Source organism: Neofelis nebulosa, chromosome 16 (genome assembly GCF_028018385.1).
Source record: "Neofelis nebulosa isolate mNeoNeb1 chromosome 16, mNeoNeb1.pri, whole genome shotgun sequence".
NCBI lineage: Eukaryota > Metazoa > Chordata > Mammalia > Carnivora > Felidae > Neofelis > Neofelis nebulosa.
In genome coordinates this window covers 945,315-955,031 of record NC_080797.1, presented here as the reverse complement: position 1 = coordinate 955,031, position 9,717 = coordinate 945,315, and the positions used below count along the sequence as shown (strand labels likewise).

At 65.4% G+C, this 9,717-nt stretch overlaps 1 protein-coding gene across 3 annotated transcripts; it reads left to right on the top strand.

Annotated features, from left to right (window-relative positions):
• The first annotated feature begins 3,404 nt into the window (after nt 1-3,404).
• PIMREG (PICALM interacting mitotic regulator) lies at nt 3,405-8,026 on the top strand. 3 transcript variants are annotated; one of them, XM_058704568.1, is made up of 6 exons: nt 3,405-3,506; nt 3,973-4,307; nt 5,786-6,081; nt 6,447-6,542; nt 7,083-7,137; nt 7,170-8,026. In XM_058704568.1, exons 2-5 carry the CDS (start codon nt 4,008-4,010, stop codon nt 7,120-7,122), a joined length of 732 nt encoding a protein of 243 aa, XP_058560551.1. In that variant the 5' UTR covers nt 3,405-3,506; nt 3,973-4,007; the 3' UTR covers nt 7,123-7,137; nt 7,170-8,026. The 3 variants fall into 3 exon arrangements, with proteins under 3 accessions (XP_058560551.1, XP_058560549.1, XP_058560550.1); XM_058704566.1 differs by having other exon boundaries at nt 7,035-8,026; XM_058704567.1 differs by having other exon boundaries at nt 3,406-3,506; nt 7,083-8,026.
• The last annotated feature ends 1,691 nt before the right edge of the window (nt 8,027-9,717 follow it).

Sequence of the window (9,717 nt, the reverse complement as noted above, 5' to 3'; positions counted from 1 at the left end):
GGGCTCTCCTCTCCCCTTTGGAGGGCCTCATCCCTGCGCCCGGGACCCAGGTGGAGCTCAGTCCCTGCACCTGGGATCGCCTTCTGGTCTAAAGGGACAGGGGGCCCGAAAGCTTGGCACTTGGCGCCACCTGGTGGCCAGGCAGAGCTCCTGCGCCCCGGCGCAGGGTCTGCCACCCTTCCTAACTCCATTCATTTTCCAGACTGAAATGGGAAGAGCCACCTCTCCCACCTTCCTCCCCAGGAAGTTGAGAAGTCTCCCTGCAGCAGTAGGTGGGACCCCACACCCAGCACCCCGGAAGTCTCCCGTGAGGAGCCATTGGCACAGGGCGGGGCTGAGCCTGAGCCCCCAAACCCAGACGGGGGCGGCTGGATCAGACCTCTCCAGGACCCCTCCCTGGGTGCTCAGTCCTCCAAGGGCCCAGACCCGCCCTTCTCTGGGGGGTGGGGGTGGGGTGAGGGTGCAGGGGTCCTTCCCCTCTGTTCCATCCTGCTCTAGCCACACAACAGCCTGGAGGGGTCTGCGTGCACGGGGAGCAAGATGTACACTGGGTGCTACGACTACTACGAAGAAAAGTAACATCGATTCCCAGACAAGTCCGGAGAGGGGGAGGGGGGCCGCGCCGGGTGGGGTGGGGGCCGCGCTTCCGGGGTCCTGGCATGCTGTTTCTTCCCCCCGACGGTTACGTGGGTGTTTGCATTCTAAGTACTTGTGATACTAGACTTAACGTCCGGCACTTTCCTGCCAGTGATAAGAAACGGGTCCCCTCACGTCCCACTGACGACGGCTCCGGGTGTGGAGGGTGGAAATCACTGGTGGCTGGGGCGGAGCTGAGAGATTTGGCCCCTTGTGGGCAGGGGCGGGGGTGAGGGAGGTTGATGAGGCTGATTGCCAGAAGATCAATCAAGCCGGGAGGGGCTCAGGCCACGGCTTCCAGACGGGGCCCCCCAGCCACCCCTTGTCCCCCAAACTAACCTCCTAATGGACTTCATTTAGAGGCAACTCTAACCCCACCCCCTCTGAAAACCCAGCAGCGGCTTTCCACTGCCCTCAGGAGGTGCCCCAACCTCCTAGGCTGCATGGTGGGGCGGCCCCTGCCTCCGGCCACTATAGGGAGGGGTGGCGGGGGGGAGGGCACCCTCTGGAGTCACCCTGGCCTCCTCTGTCCTGTTCTCTGGCCTCCCAACACCAGCCTTTGCGGACCCCTCTGTGGGAACGCCTCATCCCCGCACTCTGTCGTCCCCTGGTTCCTCAGCGAAAGCACCACCTGTCCCCAGCTCATGTGGGGCGCCCTGTCCCCCACCGCCGCAGGTCACATTCCTGGGAGTTTGCAGTGGCCATTCCATAGGCCAAGGAAGCGGGTAGAACTTCTGCTGTCGGATGGGGAAGCCGGCAGGACAGGGGAGCCCCCAGGACGGGGGAGCCCCCAGGACGGGGCAGGCGGAGCTCCCCCTCAGCATCCACCCTCCTCCCCAACAGAGGCCAGGGTGGGGCTGGACCCCAGCAAGCCTTCGCCTGGGACAACTGACAGCGTTCTCTCCTTTCAGGGAGGAGCAGGGGCCCCTGTCCCCGCCACCCCTGGACCAGGAGCCTGCTCCCCTCAGCACATCCTCCCCCTTCCACCCCCTCTCCCCACCAACCCCCTGCAAGGCAAGAGGGAGCCTCCTCATTCAGAAGAAAAGGTTTCTTCCTCCTTCCCTCGTTGCCATGGCGACTGCACTCCAGCACCCAGGCTGCGGGAGCTGTTCTGAGCCCCCGAGGGCAGGGAAGGGGAGGGTCTGGTCGGGGTCACCCAGGCTCTCCCGAGCCTCCGGGAGGTCACGTGTCCCAGGGTTAAGCATTCAGGTTTTAAAGCCAGACATCCAAGGGCTTCGGTTCCAGCGCCGACTGTCCCTCTGTCCCCGGCAGACACTTCACCCTTGTGGGTCTGTGTCATCTGTAACGGGGACGGAAGTAGCCCCGACTTCAGACTGGAGGGCTGAGGAAGGAAGGGTGAAGACAGGAAATGTGCCCGGCGTGCGAGCTAAGTGCTGGACCAGTGTGAGCCGTCCTCTGACGCCCGGGACACGCGGGGCACTGTCACCGGCTCGGACAGGTGTGACGAGAGCGGGTCTAGCCGGAGAGACTGTTTCTAGGTGTTTCTCCTGCACCGAGTCTCTCCCACCCGTGTGGCGTAGTTTTCCTAAGAATCACCACTTTTGCTCCCCCCCCCCCACCCCGTCTTTCATCGGAAAAGGGCGTGAATTAAACCTCCTAAATATGACCAACACGCACAACTGTCCTGAGCGGGCAATGATCCAGCTCGGGGAACCAGCGAAGGGGAGCAGAGCCCGGGAGCCCCGTCGCCAGCTGCCAGTGGTGTTCTTAAACGACAAAGTAGCAAATTAACAAATCAAAGCAGGTCACACAGAGCCCAGCATTGTTTCAGGAAACCAGTTTCGGTTACACGTCTGTGTGTGGGAGCCGGACGACCGACCGCGGGCGCTGGTCCCCCCGCCCCCCGCCCCCCACACGCTCAAACATTCTTGGCTCCCTTAGCTCATCCTTCAGGCACGAGCTCTAAATGACACGATGTTGGTGTCCTAATTTTCTTGGATTATTGATGATGCGGCTCATTGACGCCCGTCTCTCCCCACGCACTGGATCCGAGGGGGTGCTGGGTGCCTGGACCCGGGTCCCGGACCGTGGGAATCCCGCCACCTACTAACTGAGGGAACTGGGGCCCGACCCAACCCCTCCGGACAGCGGTTTCCCCATCTGCTAGGCTGCCATCGGGGCCCAGCGAGTTCATCATAAAAGGACTTAGCACAGCAGCACCTGGGGCGTGCAACCCCCCTAGCAGAGAGGAGTGGGTGGGGTCACCCAGCCGTGTCGCAGTGAAGGGCAGAGCCACAAGGAACCCACCGGCGGAGACCCCGCCAGAGAGGGGGGCCCGGTGAGGTCGGCAGCAAGGGACCCGAGAGGGGCGCGGGCCGGGCTGCCCTGGGGTCTCCAGAAAGTGGGAGAGGGCTTTCCAAAGGGCGGGGTTTGGATGCCCCACTGGAGACGGGAGGCGGCCTCGTCGCGGGAGGACCGGGAGGTGTACCCTGGCCTGTCCCCGCCCCCAGGATCTTCCAGGGTCCAGAGTGTGGGTGCCGAGCGTGGGGACACAGAGGGAGTGTCTGAGACCCACGGCCGCGGGGCGCGGCCGAGCTCCCGGCCCCGCGCCTCCCGACCGAACCCGCTGGGCCGCGCGGCGGGGCGCAGACCGCGGAGACAAAGGGGCGGCGCCCGGCTGCGCCCGCCCGGCCGCGGCCCCAGCACGAATGGGGCGGCCAGCCAATCGGAGGGCAGCATTCCCGCCGCTAGAGCGCGGGCCAATCGGATCCCGGGCGCGGCAGCGCTGCGGAGACGCGGCCAATCAGCTGCGAGGGCCGGCCAGGGGGCGGACCCGCGCGGAGTTTCAAACCCGCCGGGTGGGCGCGGAGCGGCTGCTCGGGGCTGCGGCCTGCGCCGGGGGCTGCCGGGTGAGCGCAGTCCGGGGCCCGGGGGCCCGGGGACCCTTCTGTTCCGACGGGACCTGCGCGGAGCGTGGAGGGGGGGGGCGGGTGTGCCAGTCAGGATGGGCACGCAAGTGGGGGCGTCTGGGGACTGCGAGCTGCAAATCGGGGGGCTCTGGGCGACGGGAGAGGGCCCCGGATGGGGGGGCCCTGGCCAGCCGAGGCTCGGCGAGGCCCCGTCCTGACCCTTGCTTCCCTCCCGCCTGAGGCAGAGAGCTGGGGGGGCTGGGTGGGAAGATGGACACGCAGCTGTTGTGGACAGTGGCCGCCAGGGACCGCGGGAAGCGCTGACCCCTCCTCCGGGAAGCAGCTCCCTTCCCACACCCGCCGCTGCCACGTGCCCCCACGCCCAGCCCGGGCGACCTGTGTCTCCGTGGAGCCTGGGAGGGGGAGAGGGGATGGCTTGCTGACCTGCTTTTGACCTCCTCCCCAGGATCTGGTGGGCTGAGCAGACTCCCGACCGGGCAGATGGCTTCTAAGTGGCCGGGCGTGGGGGTCTCCGCGCGTCGGGGGCCGCTCCAGGAGCGGGAACAGCTGGCGGAGAAGGAGGCGGAGCAGGCTGCGGGCGGCCATCCGGAGCCCTCCAGCGGGGCCCTGGGCTCCCTGTGCAGACACTTCCAAAGGAGGCTGCCCCTAAGGGCAGTCAGCCGCAACCTCAACCTCGGGGCGGGGCCCTCCTGGAAACGCCTGGAGAACCCAGAGCCGGCGCAGCAGGGCCTCCAGGCTGCGGCTCGCTCAGCGAAGAACGCCTTGGGCTCCGTGTCCCAGGTAATGCCCACGGGCCCTTAACCCAGGGCTTCCTCGGTGCCCGCAGCCGGTGCCTTCAAGGGGCCCCTGAGGAGGCCGACCGCACGAAGACGGGGACTTTGGTGTGTCCTCGCTGTGTCTCCTGCCCTCAACCAGCCGTGGGACGAACGGATGGGAAGGGCGTCCTGGAGGCCAAGCGGAGCCTCGCGGTATAAGATCCTAGAGCTGTGGTGTCACAGCGTAGAAAGCATGGGCGTCACGGGGACACAGCAAACACAGCGAGGCTTGCATGGGAGGCCACCCCGCGGAATCGCCCAGGAAGGGGGAAGGAAGTGGGGGGAGAGCGTAAGGCAGGCGAGATGGCGTGGGGCCAGATCCAGAGCGGAGGGAGCGTGGTCTGGGTGGCCAGAGGACAGGGAGCCAGGAGGGGAAGGGCAGGCGTGCCGCGTGCCGCGGGTGTTTGGTTAGACTCTCCCAAGAGCCACCGGGGGCCAGTGGGGAGGGTTTTCAACCTGGTGGGAATCCAGTCCGAGGAGCATTTTAGAGCTCGTTCCCCGGCTGCCTGGTGGAAAGGGGGTGAGAAGCATTCGCCACCGGGGGGCCGGGGGGCCTGGCCTGGCAGAGGCGTGGACCTCGAGAGGTGCTCAGAAGGTAGGTGTGCGAGGATTTGTGTCAGACGACACGTGTGGGCACAAAGACGCCACATGGGCAGGTGTGAGGTGCCTGGGGCCTTGCAGGTGAACGGGTCCTCCAACCCAAAAATGGGGGCAGGGGTCCCCCGGGAAGGACCGACGTCATGGCGAGCGAAAGCCTCCCAGGAGAGAAGGGGAGCGGGTACCTCCTTGGTGTCGGGCTGGGAATCTGACCCAGGTTTACAGACCCTCTGCTCTGGGGTCTCTGAGCCAAAGGTCAGTCCCCGACTAGGAGTCCTGGGACCGCCTTTGTCCCGAAGGGATCACAGAAACACAGGTGCGCCCGCGGCCACATACCTCACCAAACGTAACTCGTCCCGGCCTCTGGCCTCTGGTTTGCCTGGGCCGACATTCTGGCCTCGAGGAGCCAGCACAGCCTCCCCAGCCGGTGGGAGGCGCCCAGGACCCCCACCCCAGGCCGTGAGGAACCCAGAGGGGCTTTGAGCCGCTTGAGTGTCGGGAGAGCTGCCCCTCGAATCCGCACCAGCGCGGAGGGTGACTTAGTGAGACCCGAGGCAGGTACTGGGGGCCTTCCAGGGGGCGCCAGGGTCTTTCCGTGTCCCGAAACGAGCGTGGACTCCACAAGCCGCTGGTTGGGCTGCTGACCGCCGCACCGGTGCCCTGGGTGGCCCTGAGCTGGCTCCGCGCAGCAGACTCGCTTCACAGGGACCCACGCACCCCCCTCACCCCTGGGGCTCCGAGCTGTCTATATTTGCGCGGCTGGGGCGCTGAGGGGCGGGAGGGGCCCGGAGACTCTGCAGGAGCTCGTCCTTGGCTTTGCGCTCACCTTCCGTGGTCCCGTCCCAGAGAATCCAGGAGTCCTGCCAGAGCGGCACCAAGTGGCTGGTGGGGACCCAGGTGAAGGCCAGGAAGAGGAGAAGAGGGGCACAGACGGGCAGTCGTCCCCCCACCCACACCCCGGGCCAGAAGAGCCCCCGGCTGTGTGGAGCCGCCCCAGCCTCCTCAGCCCTGGGCCCGCGGGAGAGACCCTGTCACCGACTCTCTGGGCACGTGGGTCCCCGCGCCCACCCACAGTGGCGGTCCCGGAGGGAGCCCACCTTCCGGAGCCCCTACTCCTCAACGGAGCCCCTGTGCTCCCCCAGGTAAGAGGAGGGGTGCCTTGCCCCCAGATCACTAGCTGGGCCCCAGCGGCTTCTGACCCCTTCCTGGGGCTCCCCGGGGGCATCTGTGTCCTGGCCCAACTCTACCCCTGACGAGGGGGAACCGCAGGGCTCACCTGTGCAGGGTCCCCGGCCCTGGACCTGATGGGCCCTGAGCCACGTGTTCTCTGCCAGGTGCTCCAAGTCGCGTGGGCTGTCACCTCCTGGAGGGCAGGGAGGGCCCAGACAAGGTGCTCCCGGCCCCCTCGGGGCATCTCCGGGCCTGCGCGCACCGGGCCCAGCACCGGGCGGGAGGGCCTCGTGCTGCACATTTCCGCCAGTCGCTGCTGTGGCTTTCCTCCTTTCAGTGAGTCTGACAGTGACCCGGAGCCTGTGGGAGCGGGACTTCAGCACCTCCAGAAGCTGTCCCGGCAGCTGGACGAGGCCATTGTGGCTGACGAGAGGTGAGCCGGCGGGTCATGCTTCAAAACGGAAGAGCTGAGGGGGGATCCCGTGCTCCTTGAGTCCTGCCACGTTTTTACACCTCTCCGACTCGGGCTCTGACCTGTTGTGTGACCCCGGCCCGTCCCTGGCCCTCTCTGAGCCTCAGGCTGCTCACGTGCAACACGAGGGGGCAGAATACATAGATCAGGATGGTGTCTGGAACGCATCCTGGATGTGAACGGCCCCCCGGGAACCCCACCAGGCCAGGCACCTGGTTTCCGGAAGACCTGCCCTTCCCCCAGCACTCCCCATGGCTCCCCTGCGCCTGCCTGCCCATGGGATTGGGAAAAGGCCCGTGGCCACTCTGGAGCGTCTGGCGTGACTGCCCAGGACCCTCTGGAGGCGGGGCCTCGGTCTGCAGCCCCCCTAACTTGGGGCCTGTTCCCCATTCATACAAGGGCCCGGACGGGCTCTGGGGCGGGGCCCAGCCAGCTCTGACTGCGGGGTGGTAGGGCCCCTCCTACAGGTGACACCGGTCCCTCCCGCCCTCCTGTCTCCAGCGGCGACATGACCATGACCGTTTCCCTCATCTGTGACTGAGGACAGCGCCTCCAGGTGACGCCCACCTCCCCGAGCCATTTCTCCAGGTTCCTCCTCCTCCTCCTCCTCCTCCTCCTCCTCACCACGAACGTGTGGAAGAACATAGTCTTTTCTGGAAAATCCTGAAGAGCGGATGGGCCCAGCAGCGTAGGAAGCATGTAGGTCTAGCCCACCTGCCTAGAGCCAGCCGACCTCACTGACCGCGTCCCCAGCCGGGCACGCCGGGCCCTCGGCGAGCCCCGTTCCATCCCCTCGTTCTGGCAAAACTGCCCCCGCTCTGAGCTCAGCCAGGGGCACGAAGGGGGCTCCGCGCTGCAGGAGGCAAGCCACGGCGGACACCACGACCTCACAGCGGGATCCATGTGGCCCCACGAGCTCCCAAGGAGGCCCCGGGTGGGGACTCCCCCAGGGCCACGCCTGGTTCTGCCAGTGGCCACCTGGCCCAGCCTGAGAGTGACCAGGGGGACAGAGGTGGGGGGGGGGGTTCACTCTACTCCCCTTTTGGGCTCGGGGACGCACCTGCACTTAGGCCACGTGGCTGTGTCCTCTCCAACGTGAAGGCGGAGGCACCAGAAGGGACTGGGGACCCAAGGGTGGGACCCCCGAGGGATCGTGCCCGGGCTCTGCGGAGCCCAGCTGCCGCCCCTTCTGCCCCCACCACAGCCCTGCAGGGAGGGATGGGGGAAGAGATTCCTGGCCCCGAGAGCCTGGGCCCACGGACAGCTATTTATGCTCAGCACGGGGGCCGGGGGTGTGCAGGGACGGGCAGCACTGTTGACTCGCGACTTCTGCGCTTGGCCAGTTATCTCAGAAATCTGCTGTGTCATTTTATTAGAAAGAAACCCGCGTGTGATTTCCCCGGATAACACTGCTTTTTCATAATAAAGACCGCTTCTGCGTCTGACATCTGTTCTGTTACCCACGCGCATGCACAGACACGTGTGCACGCACAACCACACAGGCGCACACACCCCCTATGTGCCCGTGCGCACACACCTACATGCACGTGCGCACGCGTACATGCGTGAACACAGCCGTGCACGCACACACGCCCACTTGCACACACACATATACACCCCCACGTGTGTGTGCGCGCGCGCCCCCACTCCGGGCGACGGGTCTGCTTCGGGGCCGGGCTCCGCTCCCCTCGCCTCCCGCTCCTAGCGGCCGGCCCCCAGCTCAGGGAGAAGACACCCCGCACAGGGAAGGCTTCCCCGCTCCGTTCAGAACAAAGCACACTTTAAAGGCAAATCAGGTTTTTATTTCAGTGACAACGTTCAAGAATTAAAAACCAGCTCACGTCAAAATCAAGACCAGTAGTAAAAATCTTTTAACCCCGTAGTGCTGTGTTTGTCGCTTTAGAAATCTGATATTTTACATTTCCTTTTCTAACGGATTTTGTACAAGGCAGCCGTGAGGAAGGGAATAAACCTTTTTCACCACAGAACCGGCTGCCACTGGCAATACTGAGAGTCACACATTTAGGAACAGTCGGACCACGGACAAGACGGGACGGGCTGCCACCTCGGAGTAAACAGAGGACAGGGGTTCGAGGGTGGAGGTCCCCAGGGGCGAGCCGTCTTGCCCCTCCTCGGTGACTCTGCTTCCCACCCCCCGCCCCCCCGCCCTGGCCACCCTGGTGGGTTTCTCCACGGGAAGAGCAGGCCCCGGGCCGGGCCTCCCTGCGTGGACTTAACCCCAGCTGTGATTTTTAAGGTTCCCCCAAGCCCAGAGGGAGGGGAAGGAGCGAGGGGTTCTGTGTTTTGGCTGAGCCAGAGAACAGGTTTCCAGAGCACTTGGTGCCCAGACCTGGGGGATTCGGCGGGGAAGCTGGTTATTTAAGGCGGGGTCTGGCCTCGAGGCTCCTTCCCAACTAAGGTTCCCCCCTCCCTGGCGGGGCTGCGCCCATGCTTAGGGAGGGTGTCCACGGGGAACCAGAGCCGCCTGCTTGGGCCTCTGGCTTTCATTTAAAGATGCGCGCCCTGTTTTGCCTGTAGGACACTCCCAGGGTGCAGACCAGGGGCTCCAAAGTGGTAAAAACAGTTCAAAAAGCCTCCCCTCTTTCCGGGGACCCACGCCCCCGTAACCTCTTTGGAATACGGGGTTCGGGCGCGATTTTCTGTGGCCCAGCACCCAGACAGGAGGGCCGTCCGTCCAAGTGCATAAAAACGGTCCACTCTTTTAAACGCATGTTTTGTGGAGCCCAAGGGCACGTCGAGATCTTCAGGAAAACCCCACGAAGCCAGAAAGGTAGGCCCCCCGAGACCCCCTCGGGGCGGGCGCGGGGGAGGGCGGCAGGCAGGCCCTCCGACAGGGACGGCCACCAGACAGGGAAGAACGAACATGCCACGCGAGAAACGAGGAGCTCTGATCAGGCGGGAAGAAGGATGCTCCAGGTCCCGGGAGAGGGCGCACCGGGGACCGGAAGGGTTCTCTGGGAAACAGCCAGGCGGGCTCACGGACCCACTCGGGGAGGGGCGGCGGCACCCCCTCCAGGGAACAACGCAGCCTGCTCGTCTCCCTCCAACTTCAGCGCACGGACAAAACCGCACAAACCACTGGTCCGGGAGCGCGCGTTCACCAACGCCAAGGCGG

Bases quoted from the DNA above. Each gene is read 5' to 3' on its own strand.
- PIMREG (XM_058704566.1), top strand. From the start codon at position 4,008: ATGGCTTCTAAGTGGCCGGGCGTGGGGGTCTCCGCGCGTCGGGGGCCG. The intron at 6,082-6,446 runs GTAAGAGGAGGG...TCCTCCTTTCAG, and splicing joins GAGCCCCTGTGCTCCCCCAG to TGAGTCTGACAGTGACCCGG. The intron at 6,543-7,034 runs GTGAGCCGGCGG...GCGGGGTGGTAG, and splicing joins GCCATTGTGGCTGACGAGAG to GGCCCCTCCTACAGGTGACA.